The following is a 23,411-nucleotide window of genomic DNA, read 5'->3' on the forward strand; positions in this document are numbered from 1 at the left end:
GCGGGCCCGGGCCCGGGGACCCTGCGAGCGCCGGGGGTCCCCCGCCACACTCGAGCGCCCGCTAACCTGATACCCTCACGGAGGACCCACCGCCGCCGCCCCGCACACAGCACTCCCAAGTACCTGGGCCCCCACTGGCACGCAGGGACGCTGCGGTCATAGACACCCCCGCCGCCACCACACACACGTACACCGACCCTCTCCCCACACCTATAGACCCTCCCAGGCCAATGCCCCCTATGTAGGTTGGACCCCCCCAAGAACAGAGGGACCCGCGTAGGGACCCTGCGGGCACAGGGGCCTCTGCACACACCCACCTCCACAAGGACGAGGGACTCTACAGGCACATGGGGTCCACACACACTTACCTCCCTCCGCACCAATGGGGACCCACCACGGGGACCCCTGCGCGCTTAGGGGACCCTACATGCACACCACCTCCACATGCCTGTTACCCAGGCACACGCCAACGTCCACCCACACGCGTAAGAGACGCCCCGTGCACTTGCGAAGCCCTCACACACCGGCCCCACACGCAGACAGGGGACCCCGCCTCCGCTGATCCCCCACGCACACGATTCCACGAGCATCGGGACCCTCCCCCACAGACCCGCGCCCTGTTCAGGACCCCACACGAACACCGGGAGTCCTCCGCCCAGCAGGCACCTGCTAGTACTACTCCACAGGACAGGGGGCCCTGGATGCACGCACTGACACCCTCAAAGCAGCCCTCGGGCCCCCCCCCCCCAAACACTGCAGATCTTTGCCCCAGTCCCCCATCAGACTCCACTGAAGTCCCCTCACCCCCTTAGGCCCTGCCCTGTGGTCAGCCATGTGTCCGAGCCAGGTCCCCTGTCCAACTGTCCAAGGCTTCCCCCTTCCCCCCCGCTTCCCTCCCTCTTCCTGCCGGTCTCTGCTCACCTTCCTCCGTGTCCCTCTTGCCACATGACCCCGTTTTCTGGGTCAGTTTCACTAATTCCTTTCCCGAACACTGTGAGACACCAGCAGCGCAAGTGGCACGCACACGGGCCTGGGGTCACACCAGGGCCCATGCAGTGCTACGGTGAGTCACCTGTCCATGGGGGGAGGCAAGGGGACCCGACCCAGCCTGGGCCAAGGAGACCTCCTGGGGGGAAATCAACTCTGGGGTCAGCCGCCTGGACTAGGGAGAAAGGGATTGCTTCCAGGCCCTGACAGGAACACCTGCCAGGGCGGAAACAAGAGCCGGTTGGGGTCACAGAAGTGTCAGTGTTTTGGGGGCGCTGGGGGCAGTGGGGGGAGCACGGAGGCTTTAGCGGAGCGGGACTGAGCTGTGCGTTAGGAGGAAGCTTGTCCAGCTGGCCGCCCGGTGGTTTGGAGCAGGGACGTAGGTTCCAGACGCCCAGCGCTGGGGGTGCCGGTCAGGGCCTGGGAACCAAGGATGGATGAGCCAGGGGGTGGAGACAGCAGGTGAACAAGGGCAAGGGGGTGAGCTGTGGCTGGATGTTCTTGTCGCGCACTCCCCCTGAGCTGCTGGGCGCACACAAGCCAGTGGCCAGGGGCAGGCAGGTGGGCCAGGAAGCCGGAGGGAAGCTGTGTTCGGGGCGGGGGGCGGGGGGGGTCCACACAGGCCCAAGTCCGTGCGCGAAGCTGGTCCTTGCTGCCGCTGCCACTCTAAGCACACACTCCTTGACCTTTCCTCCCCGCCCCCCGCCCCAGGAAAATGAGCAGCAAGAAGGGGGGTGCCAAAGCTGCACCATCAGGGAAGCGGCAGACATCCGTCCCTGGAGCCAGGCCGGGAGCCCCGAGAGCCGTTGCCGGTACGTGAGTCTGATCTCCGGGCACCTCCACTCAGACACCGGCTTGTGAGACCCCCTGCGCAGCCACCGGGGATGGTCTGAGAAGACCCTTCCCCCTGAGAGTGGCTTTCAGGGGACCTCTGAGATGGGCTTGGGTATGACAGACTGAGGGTTCAGGGCTCAGCAGTCCGTTCCAGGCCCTGACCCTGAGACTTGCACCCCCGGGCTGGGACTGGGGAGCAGTGCGCGGAGGAGCACAGCTTGAGACAGAGCTCGGCGACAATTCGCGCTGGGGATCCTCGGGCTAAGTGTGTGGTCCGCTCTGACCCTCTGTTCCACCTGGGCCATCCGCTGCTTTTCCCTGCCTGCTGCTGCTCTCTCGGGCCACCCTCTCCATAGCCACTTCCAGGCTGAAGGGTGACCGCTGGCCCTTGGCTCAGCCCTGCCAGGGGTCGGGAGGGGCACCTCCCCCCAGCCCTCGTCCTTCCCTTCTCTGAGTCCCACGTCTTCTCTGTCGTGGCGTTCGTCTGAGTTGTCTACTTAGCCGCCGGCCTTCCCGGCGGCAGTTCTGGGTCCCTCCAGCTCCCAGCCTGCACCAGGGGTCTGTGGTGGATAATGGAGCACCCACCCTGTTCCCCAGATGCGGCCCCTCTGCTTGGAGGGGGGCGGTCCAAGTCCCTGGACCCCAGAGGGCTCACAGAGCGCATGACCTGCCGGGACGGTTGGGACGGTGGTGACTCCTCTTCATGTCAAGCCGGGGTCAGACCCTAGTTTCCCAAAATAGCCCCAGCGGCGTCTGAGGAAGCAGCCTTTCTGGAATGAGGATGACAGGCTGAGGGCCGCACGCTGCCTCTGTGATCTCAAGCCCTGGGAGCACACGCTGTGGTAAACAGTGGAGGCAGGGCCAGCAGGCCTGGAGGCCGCGTTGGGGGCATGGGGGCAGGCATGTCCTCGCTTCCGCTGCCTGCTGACTGTCCACCCGGGTCCCTGCCGCAGGTGACCCTGTGTACCCCGACATTGCCCCAGACGGCTCCTGCAGCCACCCGTCCTGGCCCAGCTGGCCAGGACACCCGGGTCCTCTGTAGGAACACCTCTGCCTCGATTTCCCTGAACAAATGTCCCCGGACGGCTTGCTGTCGCACGGTCTTTGTAGCGCCCTGTGCCGTGGGCACCAGCCTCGACTTGCAAATACGAAAACGGGCCCACGGTTAGCCCGCAGCCACCCCGGCCGCAGCACACACGACAGCAGGCGGCTGGCCCTCGGCGGGTACCTGTGAGCCGCCTGCACGGTCACCACACCCCCACACGTCGTCCGGAGCCCCCCCTCCACCCCCTTACCTGGCCTTGGGTCTGCAGCACCTCAAGGCCCTCGCTCCGGAGTTGCTCCAGGGCCATGGCCAGCTCCAGCCCCTCCACGCGAACCCAGGCCTGCTGCTCCTGCAGCTGCTCCCTCCACAGCTGCTCCTCCTGCCACAGCTGCTCCCTCCACAGCTGCTCCTCCTGCCACAGCTGCTCCCTCCACAGCTGCTCCTCCTGCCACAGCTGCATCTGCAGCTGCACCTGCCGCCGCCGGTCCTCCAGCAGCAGCTGCTCCTGGGCCAGGCACAGCTGGACCTCGTGGAGCCTCAGCAGCTCGGGACCCAGGCCCGGGGCCAGGCCCCCCGCTCCACAGCCTTCCATGTCCGCAGGGGGGACTGACACCAGCTCGGACCCCAGAGCGGTGGCCTGCACTGGCCGCTCGGCTACTTGTGGCCGCTCTGGCTCGGCCACCCTGGGGTGTCCCTGGGCAGCTGGCTTGTTGCTGGTCACGTGCCCTGCAGGGGCCACCCCCACCTCGTCCCGAGGGCCCCCTGCGGCAGGGGGCGGGGGCTTGGCCTCAGGGCCCTGCTGACCCGAGGCCTGCTGTGCCTTGCCCGCCCTCCTGGCTCGGGCTCTTCGAGCCCGACTTCGTCTCCCCGACATGGCCCCGCGATCCGGCGCCTTTTACCAGGTGTCTGCTGCCCCGGGGCCCTAGCTCATTGCCGGCCGGCCTTGATCAGGCGGGCTCAGGGACCATCCCCGGGAGGCCACAGTGGGTCCTCCGCTCCTGCCCTGCCCCTTGGCTGGTGTCTATGATGCGGCGGCTCCGGGCCCTGGCTCTGCCTGTGGGGCTCACGGGCCCCGCTCGTTGGGCTGGGCCACGCTGGGGAGTTTATAGGGACTCCGGCGGCGTGGTGGCTCACCCAGGCGCGAGGGCTGACTAACGTGCTGACACAGGGCGCAGGACTTTACAGGCCACGGGCCTCGTTGGCCAGACTGGGAGGGAGACTGAGAAACTGGCGGAGGTGACTCGGCAACCAGATCGCGGGCTGTGTGTAGCGAGTCTGGTCCTGCCCTGGGCGGGCAACAGTGCCTCCGCCCCCCACCGCCCACCCCTGCCCCCGCCCCACCCCTGGTCCAGCTCAGGGCCGGCCTGGCCGGGCGGGGAGCTGCATCCCAGCCTGACCACAGAGAGTCCCAACCCAACTGGCATGGGAGGGTCCAGATCACAGTGAGCACCCTGGCACCCCCCCCCCCACCCCCCAGCCGGCCAGAGGGGTGGCCTCTTGGCGGGGGGGGGGGGGGGTGCTGGCACTCGGTGGGGGCTGACGGGAGAGGTGGGGCCTTGAAAGGCATTTTGTGGACTGACGTGGGGTAGTAAGCAACAGTCCATCCTGCCCTGGGGTGGGGCCGTGGCTCTGGAAGCCTCGCGCTTGGGGGTCCAGCTGCCCTGCCCACAGAAGCAAAGGCCTTTGGATCCCCAGGGGCGGATCTTGGCTGGTGGGGGGGTGCACAGGGCCGGCGTCCCCCGGGGCTTCCTGTTGGGAGGAGGCCCCAGACGGCCTCCTCCCCAGCCCTCCTCCCCAGCGTTTCCCCAGCCTGGGGCCAGCTGACTCACACCCACGCCCAGGGCCCCATCCCAGGCGGCTCTGCCACACTGGCTTGACCGGTTTGCCTCGCCCAGCCCTGCTGGGAGCACCCTCTTCGTCCTCCCGCTCGGCCCTCGCCCCTGAAGCTTCGGGGGAGCACAGGCGGACACACAGGGAGTAGGGCCTGCGCGACCGACGCGGCAGCAGATGCGGGCGGCCCTAGGGGTGGAGCAAACAGCGGCTCCTCCTCCCGGAGGCTTCGCAGCACCTGGGCTCGCGGGAGCTGGGGCCTCGAGACCCAGGTGCAGGGGCGGCCCTGCCTGCCGGGCTCACCGGCGCCCCCGCGCGGCAACCCCAGGGGCGACGCTCTGCTTTCCGTGGAGGGCCGGCCCCCGGGGTGGGCGCTCCTTAACGGCGGGAGGCAACTTGCTTGGCCAGGAGGTGACTGCACTCGGTGCAGAGTCGCCTCCCGAGGTTGAGGGGAGAGGGAGGGTCCACGTCTCGAGCGCGCTGACCGCCCCCTCCCCCAGGGAAGCCGGGAGCGTACCGCCAGCCGCCAGGGCAGAGGGAGACCGGCCCGCAGGCCGAGGTGGGGGCCGGCGGGGAGGGGGAGGGGGAGGACTGGGGGGTGGGCCGGCGGGAAAGGGGCTGCCCTGGGCCGGGACGCGCGTGGCCAGCATGCACGGGAGTGCGCGCGTGTGTGCGAGTGTGAGCGTGCATGCGCGCGGGGGCTCGTGCAGCCGCGCGGCCCTCCCGGGAGCAGGCGGCGCGCGAACCCGGGCCCTCCCTCCCTCTGATGCCTCCGGCCTCCTGCTTTCCCGGGGAGGTGAGGGCTGGGCGGGGTTGGCTCCGTGCCTGCCTCCCAGGGGCGCGGCCTCTCGGGAGTCCCTCTCCCTCCTGCCTTTAACTCCCTGTGGTCGTGTCCGTCCTTCCTCAGCTCCGGCGGCCGGCAGGTGTCCCGGGGACTGGAGGGAGGCATCGCCTTAGTGTCCCACCGGGCCTCTCCTGCTCACTCTTGGGCGTCTGCGCCTGGGGCCCCGTCCCAGGCCGTCTTCCCTCGCACAGCCTCCGCTGCCGTCTATGGGCACTGACTTCCAGGGCTATGTCTTTACCAAACCGTCCTCCTGTGCGCGATCCCCTATTCGGCTCAGCCCCCCAGCCCTCTCCCGGGTGTCCTCAAACTCGCCAGCGCATCCAAGGGTAGACCCTTCCTCTCTGCTGTCCAGTCTCCCAAGACTGCTCCCTGGTGACCTGAGCCAGAGCTCTCGTGCCCACGGGGAGCTCTTCGTGTTCTCGGTTTCTTTCCCTCCCCTGGCCCTGGTCTTTTTGCCTCCCGAGTCCCATTTTACTTCTAGTCTAGTCCCCCGAGGGCGAGCGGGCTCACACCCCACACAGACTCGGTCTTGTGCGGGTGGTGCTGGCCTGGCTCCAGGATGAACTCCCAGCACCCCACCCACACACCAAGGGCCAGGACAAGGAGCCTGACCTTGTCCTGAGGACAGGGGTGGACCACAGAAGGTTTGTGAAAGCTAATGGTTTTATAAAAGCTATATATGCCCGATGTATTCGTCATGGTTCTGGATTACGTACAGAAGGAACATATTCTATGCAGTTTAAGTAGAAATGGAATGTACTGGAAGGATATTCATTAGCTGGGGATTTGGGCTGGGAAAGAGGCAGAAGTGTTCGGGAGTACAGGACGCAGGCAAGGTCAGACCCTGGACGAAGGCTGCGTAGGATGTCCCTCCTGTCACTGGAAGCCAGTGCCGGCTGGACTGGACTCTGGAGCTCCACGGAGAACTGTCTCTGCTGAGCCCGTGGCCCGGTGTGACTTTTCCAAGACTCCTGGGGAGACGCTGTCCGCACTTAGGTCCCGCTCTCAGTGTCAGGGGAAGGAGGAACAGACGTCATTCCCTGCCTTCTGTTTAGGTTTCCGTAGTGGGCAGCGGGCTCCCACCGAATCCCCCGGAACAGCACCCAGTCCAACAGGGTGGGAGTCCTGAGCCTCCAGCAGGCCCTGCCACTCGTGTCCGAGGCCAGCTGTTCTGGGGCGCGGGGTGAGACCCGACGGGCCCCTGCACCGTGCCTTTCTGCTGTGAGCCGGGGGTCGGGACTGGCACTGGGGGTTAGCAGGTCTGTGCAGATGGCACCGTGAGCAGAGCAGGCGGCCCAGCAGGAGCCTCCCTGTGGGAACCCACGTCAGCCAGAATAAATGGTGTCCCCTTTGCACGGAAGTGTGTTCGGGCCCGGGCACCCGGAGGGGGAGGGTGTGCGTGGCCCTGCCCTGCTGCCGGGGGCATGTGGCTCCTGAGCCCTGGGACAGTCTCCGCGTCCGTTTGCTAAGCCAGAGCCACCTCTGCAGCGGGGGGGGGGGGGGGGGGGGGGGGCCCGGCCACAGGGGGGAGCACGGAGTGTTCTCACGCTCTGGGTTTATTCCGAGAAGTCCCTTCGGAGGGAGTCCTCCCCGGGCTCCTTGCCGCCCCCCAAGTCCCGGACGTGAGCTGCTATGGAGAAGGCCATCGGGCGGGACAGCATCTGATCTGGGTCAGCCTCGATGAGAGGGGCTCATGCTGTTGGGTCCGAGTGTCACCGGCGTCCCCGCCACTGCGGCCACTCCGCTCACCGCAGGCCCGCACGTGAGCACTGGGCGGCCGGGCAGAGGGGCCGGCCGATACCCACGGGTCCCTTGTGCTGTCCACCTGGGTGTTTGTCGTCTCCTCCGCAGCGGGCTGTGTCTGGGCGTGTCACAGTGAGATGCAGAGCCAGCCACCCTTGTCTGGTGTCCCCAGCCTGCTCCTGCCGCGTGCCTATCCTCGTGCCTTTCCAGGCCTGCGTGTCTCTGTCATCCCAGTCCTGCTCAGTGTGTGTTCCTAAGGAGCCAGCCAAGCCTTTCACCAGTGTCCTGGGGTCCCATTTTCTGCACAGTCGCGGCCACTCTTCCCACCCATAGGGAGGGGTGACCAGGTGCCCCTGGGGGAGCCCCTCCACTGCCGTCTTTTAGGGTCCCCCTGACAGAGGAGCGTAATAGGCGGCGATCACAGGGCTGAGCCTCCTGTGCCTCAAGGCGAGACTTCGCTCTGCCTCCTGTCCTCCCAGGTGGCGAGGCTGTGATCCTGCTGGAGAGAGGACAGGACGGCAGGACCGTCTGGGTCACGGAATGTACTGTGCCTCCTCGGTGGCTCGTTGTTGTCACGCAGTGGATTGCCGCTGCGTGTGCCCCGTGCCGGGGGTCCACGGGCGAGGACCCCAGGCGGCGATTGACCGCCCAGTTTGCACGTCCTCCGGTGCCCCAGCCGGACCCCCGCCTCCCCAGGGGCCAAACCGCGAATGGTGTTCTGTCCCGGAAGGCAGAGCCTTCCTCTAGAGTCTGCGGCCGTCCCCCGGCCTTGCTGACGGCATCCTTCTCCCCACAGACCCTCCGGCAGGGCGGGCCTGCCTCCGCCACAACCTCCGGGCCCTGCTGGAGCCGGTAGCCTTTTCTGGGTCTCTCAGTAAGCGGGGTGGGCCGTACTCCCAGGTATGGTTTGTGCTGCTCTCAAGTCCTCACGGGCCTGCCTGTTCCTCGAACGGGGCACAGCCATTTCTCTTTTACCTTGACATGTCCCAACGCGCCCCGGATTCATGAACCCTTAAGACTTCACCGGCGTGGTTTTGCCTCCGCTGTCTGGAGCTCCCTGGACCGGGGAGGTGCCAGGAGCATCTGGGTTCCCGTGTCCACTGTCTGCAGTTGCTGTGACAGCCAGCACTGGAGCTTAGAAGTCCGACCCGGGCCTCAGCGGGTGACAGGAAGGCCATGGCAAGACCGAGATCCTTCCTGGGGCTCCAGAGGGAAATCTGTGTCCTCCCTCCTGGAGGTGCCCACGTTCCCGGCTCCTGGCCCTTCCTCACCTTCCGGGTCAGCAGTGTGGCATCTGTTTGACCTTCTTTCGGGTCACAGCTCCCTATGGCCTCTTCTTTCCTTCTTCCACTTTTTTTTTTTTTAAGCTTCTATATTTTGAGAGAGAGCACATGAGCAGGGGTGGGGCAGAGAGGAAATCCCAAGCAGGCTCCGCACTGTCATCACAGAGCCCGACGTGGGGCTGGAACTCACGAACCGTGAGATCATGACCTGGGTCAAAATCAAGAGTCAGACGCTCAACGGACTGAGCCGCCCAGGCGCCCCCTGTCTCTGCTACTTGTGAGAAGCCTTGTGATTGCATCGCGTCCACCTGCATAACCCAGGGTGATCATCCTATTTGAAGGTCAGCTGATTAGTGCCTCAAGTCCATCTTCAACCTTAAGTCCTTCCTGCATGTAACACAGCACATTCGCAGGCTCCAGGGACCGGCACGTGGGCATCTTCGGCAGGGGCATCGTTCTGTCTCCCACGGTCCCTATGGGCCGTAGCGGAGTAGAAGGCAGAGCGTAGCCGGGGTCTTGAGAAGACATGGTGAAGGGAGACTGCCGCCCTGGCTGGGCCCACCCGGTGATGGCTGTCGAGGGGAAAGCATGTGCCGAGTCAGTCGCCACATACGAAGGCGCCACTTCCGGACGGCAGACCCCACCGGCCCTGCCACCCATTCAAGGTCACCGTGCTCGTGCTCCGTCATCTTCCGCCATTAGTCACTTTCTGCAAAGGCCAGATTGGTGAGTTCAATGGAGATATTCCGGGGACCCCGCTCCCGCTCTCCTCGAGCCTTCCTGCCTTCTTGTTTAAATTAAGGCTTTATTTTTTAGAGCGCTTTCAGGTTCCCAGCAGCACTGAGGGGAAAGTACACAGACTTCACATATACCCCCTGCCCCCACTCGTGTGCGATCTCTCCAGCTGTCAGCATCCCCGCCAGAGTGGCACCTGCGTCCCAGTCAGTGAACGGGCACGGGTACCTGATCGTGATGCCTCGTCAGTAGCCGGCATCCACAGTTTACCTCAGGGCTCACTCGAGGCCCGTACAGTCTGCGGGTTTGGACAGACGTGTGATCCGTGTGCCCGATACCGAGAGTCACACGGAGTAGCTTCACTGCCCCGAATCCTCTGTCCCTCCCGTCCCCCCGACCCCCGGCCCCCACTCGTCTTTTACCGTCTCCACGGTTTTGCCTTTTCCAGAATGTCACACACTTGGAATCGTACCGCGCGTAGCCTTTTCGGACTGGCTTCTTTTACCTCGTAATACGCATCTAGGGTCCCTCCGGGTCTTTTCACGGCTCGACAGCCCGTTCCTACTTAGTGCCGACCCACATCCCGTTGTCTGGATGGACCGCAGGTTGTCCGTTCACCTGCTGACGGACACCTCGGCTGTTCCAGGGTTTGGGGGCTCTGGGTGAAGCCGCTGTGAACACCCGTGTGCAGGCTGTCGTGTGGACCCAAGTTCTCATCTCCTTTAGGTAGACGGCAAGGAGCGTGACTCCAGGATCGCGTGGCCAGAGCATGTTTAATTTTATAAGAACTCTCCAGACTGTCTTCCAAAGTGGCTGCCCCATTCCGTTTTCCCACCAGCCACGAGCCAACGTTCCTGTGGCTCCGCGTCCTGACCAACATCGGGTTATTCGGTGTTCTGGATTTTGGCCGTTCTAGTAGGTGTGCGGGCGGATCTCGTTGTCTTAATTTGCATTTCCCAGATAACGTGATGTGGAGCATCTTTTATATGATTGTTTGCCATCTGTTTATCTTCTTTGGGGGACTTGTCTCTTAAGGCCTCTGGCCTGTTTTTTAATTGTGTTGTTTGTTTCCTTACTGCTGAGTTTCGAGAGTTCTTTGTATACTCTGGATAACGTGGGTTTTTTTTTTCTTTTTTTAAGTTTATTTATGTATTTGAAGAGGGAGAGAGCAAAAAAGGGAGAGAGAGAGAGAGAGAGAGAGAGAGAGAGAGAGAGCGTCCCAAGCAGGCTCCTTACCGTCAGTGCCAAACCTGATGCAGGACTCAAACTCAAGAACCGCGAGATCCTGACCTGCGCCGAAATCAAGAGTGGGCGCCCCGTGTGACATGCTTTTACCAGATGTGTCTTTTGCCGATGTTTTCTCCCGTCTGTGGCTTGTCTTCTCACTCTCTGACACTGTCTTTCACAGAGCAGGAATTTTTCAAGTTAATGAGGTCCAGCGTATCAGTGATTTCCTTTCTGGATGGTGCCTTTGAAGTTGCATCTAAAGATGGGCAGCATACCCACGGCCATCCAGGTTTTCTCCTGTGTCATCTTCTAAGAGCTTTATAGTTTTGCATTTTACGTTCAGGGCTGTGATCCATTTTTTTTTTTTTAAAGATTTTGGTTTTTTAAGTAATCTCTCCACCCAGTGTGGGGCTTGCACCCACCACCCCGAGATCAGGAATCGCACACCTCACCAGCTGAGCCGGTCGGTCGCCCCCGGTCTGTGATCCACTGTGAGTGAATTTCTGTGAAGTGTGTCCGGGTGTGAGCCTACGTTCTCTCCCCCTTGGTGCGTGGGTGACCAGCTGTCCCTGCCCGTTCGTTGGAAAGGCGGCCTTTGCTTCTTTGTAAAGATCAGTTGACTATTTATGTGGGTCCCTCCAGTCCTTGGTGTCGCGGCTGATCTCTACGAGTCCTCCAGGAAAGTACTGTCTCTATCTTGTCCACATCTTGGTCGGGAGGAAGTTCCCTGGGGCCCCGCTTGGCTCTTCCTGCCGTAATGACCCCGCTGGTCGAGGCGCCGAGGTGAGCGTCCTGCCAGCGGCTAAGCAGATCTACCCCAACGTACAGGTCGGATCCATAGACCTGCCGGGCCCGGGGGAGACGACTCAAGCCACGGCGCCTTCCTCGCGGACGCCCCTTCTGCGAGCAGAGGACCCTGACGCTGCTGCAAAGCTGCGGGTGGCGGTGGCAGTCTAGATGCCACCCCCGGGGGCCCTCTGAAGGTCTACACCCCTCCCCCCGTTGCCCAGTGTACGCTTCATTCAGCTACAGGGCCACGGACCCCTCTGAGGAAGGACTGGGAGAGTGTTCGGCGTCGGGACAGAGCTTGTGGCCGGGTCCTCCTCCCAGAGCGGCTCCGTCTTTGACTTTGGCACCTGTCTGGGACCGAGGGCGACTGTGACGGCTGACGTCAGATATCTGCTCGGCAGACCTGGGGTTATTCCGACTTTACAGATCGAACGGTGCCCCACACACTGCCACGTGTCCCATGGCACGTCAGAGCACCCCGGCCACCACTCTGCCCTCTGCCTGTCACGACGCCACCCTGCAGCCGCTTAACCGCTTCTCTTCCCGAAACTGGTCATTCCCCTCAGAGTCGCCACTGAGCTCCGCGGTCACTCACGAGTGTCTTTCTTCCTTTTGTCTTTTTAAAGTAATTTTTCAAATGAGCTTGTTTATTTTTTGAGTGAGAGAGCAGGGGGGGGGGGGTAGAGAGAGAGAGAGAGAGAGAGAGAGAGAGAATCCCAGGCAGGCTCCGAGCTGCCAGCACAGAGGGTGATGCGGGGCCCAAACCCATGAACCGCAAGATCACCACCCGAGCCGAAGTCAAGAGTCGGAAGCTCAGCTGAGCCACCCAGACACCCCTCTTTTTTCTTTTTTCTTTTCGAGTGTATTTATTTTGAGAGCGAGAGACCGAGCACGAGCGGGGGAGGGGCCGAGAGCGAGAGAATCCCAGGCAGGCTTAACTGACCGAGCCGCCTGGGCGACGCAAGTGTCCTTCTTACTGTTTTAGCGCAGGGGGTGCCCAAGGATCCCGGTCAGGCGGAGGCTTTACAGACTCACATCAACCGTTTCCTGCAAAAAAGAGTTTTTTGAAAGCCGGCTATTTCTTCCCGGAGCCGGCTTGCACTTCCCCGGCCGTCTGCTCGGACCCCTGGCTCTGATTATGGGCCGGTGCGGTGAGAGGTCACGGGGGCCTCGCCTCTCAGGGCGGCCGCTTCGGCGGAGGCCACCGCGTGGTTCAGAAGACCGGCCTCCTCTGACACGGAAGCGGCTGCGTGGCCGGGGCGGTGTGAGAATGCGCAGCAGAGGGGGAGAGCAAGCCCCTTCTCCCTCCTCCTGCCTTCGGCCCCCTCTTGTGCCCCAGTTCCACCATCTCCTGCCCACGAGAAGCCCCCGCTGTCACTAGAGGGCCACGGTGGTGTTTTGGGGGCCCCGGTGCTTGGTCCGAATTCTGGCCCCTGCCCTCCCTCCGGGGCCGAGTCCCCCTCGCAAACGGGGCCGTTGGGGAGCTTGGAGGCGGGTTGACTGCGAGGGGCTCAGGGTCCCCCCCGAAGGCATCCAGGCCTCCTGTTCAAGCACAGGTGCCGGTCGGGTTCGTCGCGACGCTGCTTCTTGCCACGGATCACGGGCATCTCACTTCCTGCTGGCCAGGAGCTCGGTACCACCGTCAAAGACGAGAGCGGGACCAAACTGATCGTGTGATTGTATCTTTTAGGGTCTGTTCTGGTACCAGGTACTGTCCCTGTCAGAATGCCCTCCAGGAAACAGAAGCTTGCTAAAATCAGAAGACAGACTTTAATAGGACAGTTGGTTGAACAGCTGTTGGGAGTCTAAAAAATCAGGAAGGGAACACGGAAGCTCACAGAGATGAGCCTCAGAAGTGGCCATCTTCCCTGGGCGGGCAAGGGGCTGTCGAGGGGACGGCCCGAGCTCAGGAGCTTGTGGGAGGCCGGTACCTGGGCGGCTGTGCAGGCCAGGAGCCCAGCGGCGGGCCCCCAAGAGCTGGGCGTCCGCCTCCGAGTGGGCAGCGGAGGCCCGGCCTCGGGGCACCTGCAGGCTGCCGAGCGCCGCCTAGATTTCGGAAGGGTGGCCGTCCCAGACCCCACACTCAGGACGCGTGCGAGACTCACTTCAGTTGTCACCTCCCCAGAAGTCAGAGCCTGGAACGCCTTCGCTGCACCCGCGCGGAGGCAGGGGTGGGGTGGGGGGACCCGGGATGATGGGCCCCCGCAGGGGCGTCCCTGCCTGCGGCTCTGGTTACTTCATCGGGCTCCTTTTCCAAGGCCTGCGGCAGGGGCGGGAGAGATGCTGGGCTCACTGGCTAGTCTCATGCAAATTCTATTTCACTACCCTTCTGCTTGCTCGCACCACTTGTGTATTTATGTTGTGTGATCATACCTCCGACTTTTGAAATATGTTTGTCGCTTTGAGCAGTTGTGTGCTAAAAGTAACAGTAGTGACAACCCAGAAGAACTTTTTTTATTTTTTTCATTTTTTATTGTTTAAAATTGTTTTAATGTTTATTTATTTTTGAGAGAGAGAGATAGAGTGTGAGCAGGGGAGGGGCAGAGAGAGAGGGAGGCACAGAATCCAAAGGAGGCCCCAGGCTCTGAGCCGTCAGCACAGGGCCCGACGCGGGGGCTCGAACCTACAAACCACGAGATAGTGACCTGAGCCGAAGTTGGACGCCAAGGCGCCCCGGCGCCCCGGATGTTTTCTTTTTAAAGCTTATTTAAGTAATCTTTACATCCAGGGTGGGGCTCGAACTCATGACCCTGTCCGTCTGCTGCGGTACGAAAACTGAAGAGCTCAGTTCCTCCACTGTGCCGTGAATCTATACATTCTCTTAATTATGCTATCTTTTCTTTGATTTACTCTTCTGGTAGGAAGTTCACGGCTCTCCCACTTGGCTTTTCGTACAATAACAGCAACGATGAGGACACTGATCGTCACACTTCTCGCATGCTCACTGCGGGTGAGACCCCGCCCTAAGTATTTTGTATCCGACTAACAAATACAAAGAACCAAAGCCAAAACCCGTGACGCAGGTGGGGACGGTGGTGGTGGTGGTTTTCCGACGCACGCGACCCAGCCTGGAGTTGGTGCTTATCTGCCTGTCCTGCGTCTGTGAGATGCAAGAGGTCGTTTTAACAAGGTCTCGGGCAGCCCCTGAGGCCTCCATCTGGGAACTTAGGGGTGTTCATAGCGCGTCGCTCTCTCTCGAGGACCCCGTAATTCTTGAAGCGTCCGTGTTCTTCCGATCGGACCTTCTAGCGATGGGAGGATAGAGAGAGAAGCGCCAGCCGTCGGGGGGCGCCGGCCGGAGGGACCTCCACAGCCGACGGTCCCAGCCGTGCAGGACGGGTGCACGACTATGAGATAGCACCCCCAAGCCCCACGCACTCATACAAATTTGAAGCCGTGCCAGAAAATCAAAGGAAAAAGCAACAAATCACCCACGCGCCCCGCCGTTCGGAACGAGGCAGCGTGGACACGCGTGATGTCCGGTTTTCTGCCCCCCCCCCCCCCCCCCGGCCCCCTGTGCGGCTCCTGACGACTTCGCGCCGGGAGCCCTGGCCGGCGGGGTCCGTCTCCCTGTCTCGCCTCCCCTCACTGTCTTTCATCCCTGTCGTTCATCGTGGCTACCTGGAGTCTACCGGGGCCGATGGGAGGGTCGTGCCCAGTCACGGGAGAGGACTCCCCAGACCCGGCCCTGCCCGCGGCTCTGTCCTCGACGCGGGGCTGAGTTCTCACTGCGCGTGTCCCTCAAACGTCCCCTCAATGTTACCCCGCGCTATCTGGGATTTGAAAGAGTTACCGTTTCCATCCGCTTTCCCCTTCTACTCGCAAAACAGCCCCTCGTGCTCTGAGCTCGTCTTTGTCAAAAGCAGCCAGGGGCGCGCTGCCAATGTGTGCTCCCGCCCGGCCTCCTGGCGCCACAAGTTCACGCGGTGCCTCGTGTGTCCCAGAGGGCGTCCTCTGCGCGCCCCCCGCCTCGGCCCGAAGCGCAGGCCACACGGTTCAGTCTGAACGTCTGCCACCTGCTTCTGAATCGGTCAGGATGGGCCGGGTCTTCAGGAACAAGTTTCTTGGTTTCAAATGGCAAAAGCTTACTCCCCCCTCGGGCTCTGCCGCGCGGCCCGACCCACGGAGGAGGCACCGCCCTCGGATAGCGCTCGGCGCCCTCTGACCCCGCGGCGGGACCCACGCGCGCCGTGAACGTTTGCTTCCACGTACTTTATCGTTTTCCTCCTCTGACGCGCGGCTTATTGTAAAACGTACTTCAGAATTTCTAAATATATGGGTATCCCTACTTGATTTTTCCTTATTTGATCTTAACCTTAACCGTGGTGACAGGTGATGAGGTTTGGGGGTGACGGTGGGGGGTCCGGAGCCCACCGCCGAGCAAGAACCCTCGAAGTCGTCTTTGGTGCAAGAAGGTGATTTTAGTAAAGCCCGGGGCCAGGACCCGAGGGCAGGGAGAGCTGCCCTGGGGTCGTGCAGAGTGACTGCTCGTACGCTGTGCGGTCGGGAGATAACCTCAGGAGGAAGTTTCTGGAAGGGATTTCCACACGCTAAAGAGGATTCGAGATTCCTGGAGGCCCAGCTAGTGTCACGCTGAGGTGGTTTTTCCCTCTAGCAAAGCATTAGCCCTGAGGCAGGAGGGAGTTTCTGGAGATGAGGCCATTGAGAAGACTGCCTTTTTCTTGGAATTTACTTGGAGACTCAGGCCCTGCAGGACTGTGATCTCTATCGGTTAAGCATTGGTTTCCTTTCCTCTCCTTTGTCCTTGGGCAGCCGGGAGGGCCTGAGGAATGTCCCACATAACCCATGATGGGGGGGGGGGGAAGGTGCTAGCTTGTGCTGGGCCCCAGCCTGCCCCGTGCTCCCTGTCAACAGGGTTCAGTGGTGACAGAGTCCCGCGGTGACGGGGTTCGGTGGTGACTGGGTCCTGCATTTTCAACATGTCGGCCAGGCAGAGTGTTAGCCGTAAAATAGACGTTTCCTGTGTCGTTACACACGTTATGGTTTTATTTATTAACGTTTATTCAGTTTTGAGAGACAGAGAGTGAGCGGGGGAGGAGCAGAGAGAGGGAGACACACAATCCGAAGGAGGTTCCAGACTGAGCCGTCAGCACAGAGCCCGACGTGGGGCTCGAACCCGTGAACCGCGAGATCATGACCTGAGCCGAAGTCGGACGCTTCACCGACTGAGCCCCCAGGCGCCCCCCTAGTGCGATTTTAGATTCGTCGGTTTCTGTTCATAGTTTTGCTCGGTGCATTTTGAGGCCTTGTCAGCAGAGGTGGACGTCTTTGTAAGAGCCATACTGCCTGGCAGACTGCTCCCTCCCCTTCTGGAATGTTCTTTAGCTCTAGAGACGCCTGTTGCCTTAGACTTTACTTACCACTCGCAGTTGGGCGTAACTTTGTGTTTTCTGTTGCTGCCTTGACAAATGGCCACAAACTCAGTAACGGAAGACAGCTCGCGTGTGCCGTGTTGCACTCCTGCGGCCCGGGCGTGTGCGTGTGCCTCCCCGTGGCCTTCTCGCGGGGCCCACAACAGCGGTCCCCGTCTGCCAAGGGGGGGGAGCCCTGTAGAGCGTGGGGTAGCCGCGGGGCGCAACGCCCACCGCCTGCGCCACACGGACGGCACCCCTGTTCCAGGGGAGGGTGGACACGGGGCCCAAACTGCTGGGCGCCACCCCAGGCGTGCCTGCCAGTGTTTCTGTACTGATCCTGCTGCGGTCACCTGTCCTGGAGTCTTCAAGTCCGGTGGGACTGTCCCCCGTCCTGACAGGGCGCGGGCCTCGGCACTTTGAACTACCCCTGCCCTCCTCTGGGCACGTGCCCCGGTGTTGTGCGTGTCCTAGCCCAGCTGTGTTTGCGACGGCAGCGCTGTCTGGGGAGCATCTGCCCCGCACGTGCGTTCTCTCCGTGGCCCCTGCCCCTGCCCCTGCCCGCACCTGCACCCCTGCTGGGCTGCTCCGCGGCTGCTGAGGCCCCTTTGTGTGTCCAAAGGTGTGTTCGTTTTGCCTTAATTTTTTTTTTATCCCTTTGAAGGCGATAGACCTTTTTTCTTTAATTTGAAGACTTTTCTTGCCGTCTTTAGTTTTTAGCAGTTTTACCGTGGTGTGCTGTGGGTGTGAGCCCCTGTTTGTTTTCCACGTCTTTTGTTAGTTTTGAAAAGTTTTCTTTGAATGTTGCTACCTCATGCCTGTCCCTTAAGCTTGCAACTTGAGTTCGCGTGTGCTAGACCTTTCCTCTGGCCTCTGCGCCTTTAACCTGGTGTCTCCATGTGTCTCGCTTCCAGTTTTGTTCTGTTTTCAGCTGTGTCTAATATCCCATTGAGCTTGCTCATTGAACTCTCAACTTCAGGTTTTATATTTTTACCTTCTCAGATTTCCATTTAGTGCTTTATTATTATTGTTTCCAGTTCTCTGCCCCAATTTTTTTTATTAAGTTTATTTATTTTGAGAGAGAGGGAGAAAGCGTGAGCAGGGGAGGCGCAGAGAGGGAAAGAGAGAGAATTCCAAATAGGCTCTGCCCTGTCGGCCCAGAGCCCGACACGAGGCTGGAACCCACGAACCGTGAGATCGTGACCTGAGCGGAAGTCGGACGCTTCACCGACTGAGCCACCCAGGCGCCCCCCATTTTTTTTTAATGTTTCAAAAAATTGTTCTTTAATGTTATTTATTTTTGAGAGAGGGAGTGAGACTGGGGGAGGGGCAGAGAGAGGGAGACACAGAATCTGGAGCAGGCTCCAGGCTCCGAGCTGTCGGCACAGAGCCGGACGCAGGGCTCACGACCTGAGCCGAAGTCGGACGCTGAACAGACTGAGCCACCCAGGTGTCCCAAAGCTTTTTAATTTGTCTTTAATTCTGAGAATGTGTCACTCAGACATGAGGTCCGCGTCCAAGAACTCCTTATTTGCTCTATCTGGGTTTATTTCTGTTGTTCATTTTCTTTTTCAGCGAGATGGCGTTTCTTCATGTGCCTGATGATTTTGGTACGTGGCGCCCAAAACATTCTGGCACGTGCCAAAGCCCTGGGCAGCACCATCCTCCTGCAGCGCCCATTTGTTTGGTCTCGGGCAGGCATGGGGAGGGGGGGTGGCTCCAGATCTGGATCCCGTCAGGGACTGATGGATTTGCTGGGGCTTCTGTTCCTCGTCCCCAAGACTGGCTCCTTCAGGGCCCCCGCCCAGCGTGGTGCCCCGTGAGAGGAGGGCGCTCACTGACATTTGCGTTTCAGGGAAGCAACGGGCCCTTTTCTTCCCGTGCGGCTCCCAAACTGCCTTCTGTATTTCCATTAGCTGAGCCTAAGCCCAAAGCCTTAGGGGCGCGCTCTGGATCACATGCAGGTTTTGTCCCCCCGGCGACGCCCTGCTGGGTCTGCGGCCCCCTTCCCGGCCGGCCGCTCCCCCTCCCCCCTTCCACTCGCACCTGCGACGCAGTCCTGCTGTCCTCCTGTGTGGCGGTCTGAACGCCCCGCTCTGCCACTGGGAGAAGAGTCCCTGTGGATCTTCAGCTCCTCTTTTCCCTTCAGTTTTGTGGACACCAAGTCCCTGACCCGTGACCTTTCCTGTGGCCGGAAGTGTCTTAGGAGAAGCCCCCGTCGGCTTCTCTTTTGATCCGGAGGCTCGAGGAGCTTTCTGGCTGTCGTTTGAAGGTTCAGCGACCTAGTTGCGGTGCGCCTGATGCCAGAGGTCCGTTTCCTGGTACGTTTTTCTCGCCACCCGTAAGACTCAAGTCAGGAGATCTGTTGGTGTTTTATCTCTGGAACGCGGAGACCACAACGGGGAGACCTCCAGAGTCTCGAATTATCCTCACGTTTCGTTGTTCTCGCCTCCCTTTCTACGCCGTCTCCGCTTATCTTGTCCACTTTCCGCCGCACCAGCTTTCTGGCCGCCCGGCCTCGCTCACTGTCCCCGCCCCTCGACTCCTTGTCGCTCTCAGGCTCTTCCGCGGCTCTGGGCGCTTTGGGTGAGCGGCCTTCGTGGCCCGACGCCGCGAGGTCGCGCTGCGGTGGCCCTGCCACACTCAGGCGTGGCTACCGCCCTGCCGCTCTGGCGCACGACTCCAGGAGCACGTGCCGAGCACTGAGTAAGTCTTGGGAGCCCGCAGGGGCCCCGTGGGGTGTCACCGTCACGGTTACCCCGTTTTGCAGAAAGGGACGCGGAGGCCCAGAGAGGTGAACCCACCCGACCTCAGGTGGGCAGGGGGCCAGGGCACGGGGTGCGGACCCTCGTCCAGTGCGGGTCGGGTTCCCGTGCTCTCTGCGGGGTGCATAGCCCCCCACGGAGGCTGCGTGGGGCCTGGAGCTCGGGCCGCAGGCACCTTGGGCTCCCTCTTCCGAGTCCCCGTGGGCTTGTGCCCGCCGTGCCCAGCCCCTGCATGCCCAGGCGGGGCCTGTGGGGGGCACGTGGGGGCTTCTCTGCCCGAGGCCATGTTTCTCACCATTCCTCCGGTGCCAACTAGCTTCTCCGGCTGGTCTTCCGCAGCGGGGGTCTCTGGGGGTCCCAGCTGTGTCTGGGGTGGGGCAGGTCAGGAGTTGGGGGCCTAACTCTACTCTCGCCTGTGGGTCCTCCTCCACCTTTGCTCTCGGCCGGTGGATTATTCCCGAGCGGCCACATTTGCCAATCTTAAAGATTTTATTTTGAAGTGACCTCTACACCCCACATGTGGCTGGGACTTACAACCTTGAGATGGAGAGTCACTGCTCTACCAACCAAGCCGGGCAGGTGCCCCTGTGTTTGCAGACTTTAGAACATTTCTGTCCTCTGGTGGGGTGAACCTGGAGGTCTGGCACGCCTGGCGTTGGGGTCCCAGCGGCTGCGTGACCGCGGCTTGGAGGGGACCGGGAGCCCCGAGCCCTCTCTCCACCCCCAGGGCCCGCCGCGGAGGATGGAGCGGCCACGATCATCCAGTGTGCGTTCCGGCAGCTCCTGGCCCGAAGGGCCCTGGCCCGCCGCCGGCAGGAGCACCGCAACTACCTGCAGCGCGTTGAACGGCTGGAGAGGGAGGTGAGGCGGCCGGGCTGGCTGGGCCCGGAGGTCCGATCCCAGTGGCGGGAACTCTGCACAGCCGGGGTGTGACCGCGGGCCGGCCGGTGACCCGGGGCGCGCGACTCCTCGGTGCCGGTCTGCCCGCAGGCCTTCGTGGCCATGGTGCGGAGGGAGCAGGAGGCGGAGGAGGCGGCCGAGCGGCGGCGGCAGGAGGATCGACAGCGCGGGGCGCGGCTGCGGGAGGCGGCCTTCGCCGGGGACCTGGGCGAGATCAAGGCGGTCCTGCGGGAGGTGGGAGGCAGGGGGGGGGGGGGGGGGGGGGGCCGGGGTCGGGGCGCCCCCGGGGCCCGCGCGGTGACCGCGGGCCCGCGCGCAGGTGGACGAGCTGCTGACTCGCGAGGGCGTGGGCCACGATGAGGCGGGGTTGGCGCTGCGGCGGCGGGGGCGCGTGGCCCTGGTGGAGAGCGAGGACCGCGGCGGGAACACGCCGCTGTCGGAGGCGGCGGCCGGCGGGCAGACCCTGGCCATCCGGCTGCTGGCCGAGCAGGGCGCCAGCCCCAACAGCAAGGTGGGCGCGGGGGCCCGGGGCGGGGGGGGGTGGGGGGTGCCCGCGGCCCCCGGGCCTCGCTCAGGAGCCCCTCGCGCAGGGCGCCTACGGCCGGACGCCGCTGTACCGGGCGGCCTTCGGGGGGCACCTGGAGGCTGTGGAGGCGCTTCTGGAGCTCGGAGCGGACCCCCGGGGTGTACGCAGAAGACGGTAGCACCCCCGAGCAGGTGTGTGAGCATGGCTGGAGCACCGCCTCGCACCGCCCTCCTCGGTCGTCGGGGGGGGTGGGGGTGGGGGGGAGGCTTGAGACGAGGGGGGCGCGGGCGGTGTCCTGCGGACAGCCAAGAACGGGAACCGAGGGCTGGAACCCTCAGTGCCAAGGGCGACCCGGGCAGTGGACGCCTGCTTCTGCAGGGGGCCTGGGGAGGGAGGAGGGACTGGGGGTGGGGGTGGGAAAAGGAGACCTGTTTGGTCTTGGGAGGGAGGCCCGGAGGACCCTCGGCGGTCCCGGTCTTTGGGGGGAGCTGCACCATGACGGTCAGGGCTTCGGGGGCCCTCGGAGGGTGAGCTGTGACAGCTGCACCCTTTTCTCTAAACGGGAGAGTAACCGAGCCTCCTCCCAGGCCAGGCGGAACACGGGACACACGTGCTGAGCTCCTCACCGGCGTCGTCTGTCACTAGGTGGCCTCCCTGGACGCCGTGGTTAGTGTGCTGAGGTCCTGGGACCTAGGCCTCACTGAGGCCATGCTGCAGAGCATGGAGGCCGAGCGGCAGCGCCGGGCCCGGGAGGCCGAGCGACAGGAGGAGGCACAGGCCAAGCGGTGCGGCCGGGGGGTGGGGGAGGGCGGGGGTGGCGGCGGCGGCAAGGGGCGGCTCTGAGCGGGCTGTCCCCTCCCCCAGCAGCCTGAAGTCTCGAGTGCAGCAGCTGGCTAAGGAAGGGCGGCGGCGCCACAGAGAGGTGAGGGGAGCCTGGCCGGTGGGAAGCCGGGGGGGGGGGGGGGGGGGGGGGGGGGGGGCGGGAGGCCCCCCGCAGGCTGCTGGCCCCGGAGGGAGGCGCTGGGAGGCGCTGAGCCGGTTCGCGGGGCTCCAGGCCAGCCTCCCCCGGGCCCTCCCGCCCAGCTGCAGCAGGCCCACTGTGAGCTCAACACACACGGAGGATCACGGAGCACGACAAGTGTGAAGGGAGGCGCCTGGGCCGCACTGAGCTCACGCTGCAGGTGGGCTTTCTCCCTCTCCGGCCTGGGGCTCTGGGGCAGGGGAGGGGTCTCCCCCCCCCCCCCCCCCCGCCCCCAACGAGGGGTTGTCACCTTCCAGCAGCAGCCTCCCGGGGTGGAAGGGGGCCCGCTATCCCCTCCTTGGGTGTACGGGACGCCCCGTGTGGAGGGGTAGGGCCTTGCTCTGAGCGGAGTGGGGCCCCTCCTCCAGGCCATCAAGGACGCGGAGGCCCAAGTGGCCAGGCTACGTCTGGAGGCCCGGAGGGCGGAGGAGACGCTGGCCTTGGCCAGGCTGGAGCTGCGGGAGTAGACCCAGGAGGGTGGGCGGGGCTGGGGGGCGGGGCCCACTCCTGGGCGAGTGGGGGGTGGGGGCTTTGGGTCCTCCTGCCTCGCGGCCACCATCCTGCGACCCCGCAGGGGAGGAGGAGGAGGAGGAGGAGGCGGCGGCGGCAGCGGCGGCGCCGGGGCTGAAATGCCAGGTCACTGAGCTGCACGACGTACTGATGAAGGATGTGGGCGACCGCATCCGCGCGGATGGCAGGTCAATAGCCTGGGTTGGGTGACGGTGAGCGGAGGAGGGTTTGGGTGGACGGCGGTGACCCGGCGGCCGCTCCCAGGTGGCCTCTTGTCATCGACCCTTCGGGCCAGGCAGCCACCTTCCTGCGCTACCAGGACACCAACTACGTGGACGCGGTGAACCCGGACCACTTGCGGCCGGAGAGGATCCGGCTGGCGCTGCTGGGGGCGCTCAGGTAAGGTGGGCGGAGGGCAGGGGCCCCTCCGCCGGCCCCTCACCCACCCGCCTGCCCCGCAGGTTCGGGAAGCCGCTGGTGTTCGACCTGTGCGACGTGGACCTGTTCCCCGCGGTGCGGCAGCAGCTGGAGGCGGTGCAGCCCGGCCTGGCGCAGGAGCTGCTGGGCCGCGGGCTCCTGGAGCGGGAGCGGTACCTGTCGCTGGTGCGGCCCGCCGACGGCCCCGAGTACGGCCCCGCCGGGTTCCAGGAGGCGCGCCTGCGGCACTTCCGCCTCCTCTTCGTCACCAGGGCTCAGCGGCCGTCGGAGGAGCAGCTGCGGGTGCTGCTCCCCGTGCGCGTGCAGCTGCCCCGCGGGGGCCTCTAGCGCCCGGCCCAATAAAGTCGGCCCCGGGATGCGGGGCGTGACCCCCAGGACCGTCCCCGCCTCCCACTGTGTGCACGCCACCCGGTGTGGGGAGTGGGGCGGGGTGTGCGTGGGGGCCCCGGACGGAGGGCACGCTGCTCCCGGGGGGCACGGGATGGGGGAGGGCCTGGGGGTTCAGGGTTGTTTCCGGCCCCGCCCCCTCAACCACCACGAACCCCAGCCGTGGGGTGTGGGC

At 63.4% G+C, this 23,411-nt stretch overlaps 2 protein-coding genes across 2 annotated transcripts; one reads left to right on the top strand and one right to left on the bottom strand.

The window, feature by feature from the left end:
- The first annotated feature begins 1 nt into the window (after nucleotide 1).
- Nucleotides 2–23,220, top strand: IQANK1 (IQ motif and ankyrin repeat containing 1). The gene is given in 15 exon segments (XM_042924055.1): nucleotides 2–1,063; nucleotides 1,699–1,799; nucleotides 20,182–20,315; nucleotides 20,445–20,588; nucleotides 20,674–20,865; nucleotides 20,945–21,037; nucleotides 21,039–21,071; nucleotides 21,526–21,665; nucleotides 21,748–21,802; nucleotides 21,964–21,990; nucleotides 21,993–22,061; nucleotides 22,270–22,378; nucleotides 22,476–22,599; nucleotides 22,676–22,810; nucleotides 22,873–23,220. Coding segments are annotated over 14 exon segments (1,656 nt in total). The 5' UTR covers nucleotides 2–1,063; nucleotides 1,699–1,702; the 3' UTR covers nucleotides 23,177–23,220.
- On the bottom strand, nucleotides 2,989–4,197 carry LOC122210985. Its single transcript, XM_042924044.1, has one exon. It carries the CDS (start codon nucleotides 3,738–3,740, stop codon nucleotides 3,069–3,071), a length of 672 nt encoding a protein of 223 aa, XP_042779978.1. The 5' UTR covers nucleotides 3,741–4,197; the 3' UTR covers nucleotides 2,989–3,068.
- Nucleotides 23,221–23,411: the final 191 nt, after the last annotated feature.

This window comes from Panthera leo, chromosome F2, assembly GCF_018350215.1.
Source record: "Panthera leo isolate Ple1 chromosome F2, P.leo_Ple1_pat1.1, whole genome shotgun sequence".
In the NCBI taxonomy this organism is placed as follows: domain Eukaryota; kingdom Metazoa; phylum Chordata; class Mammalia; order Carnivora; family Felidae; genus Panthera; species Panthera leo.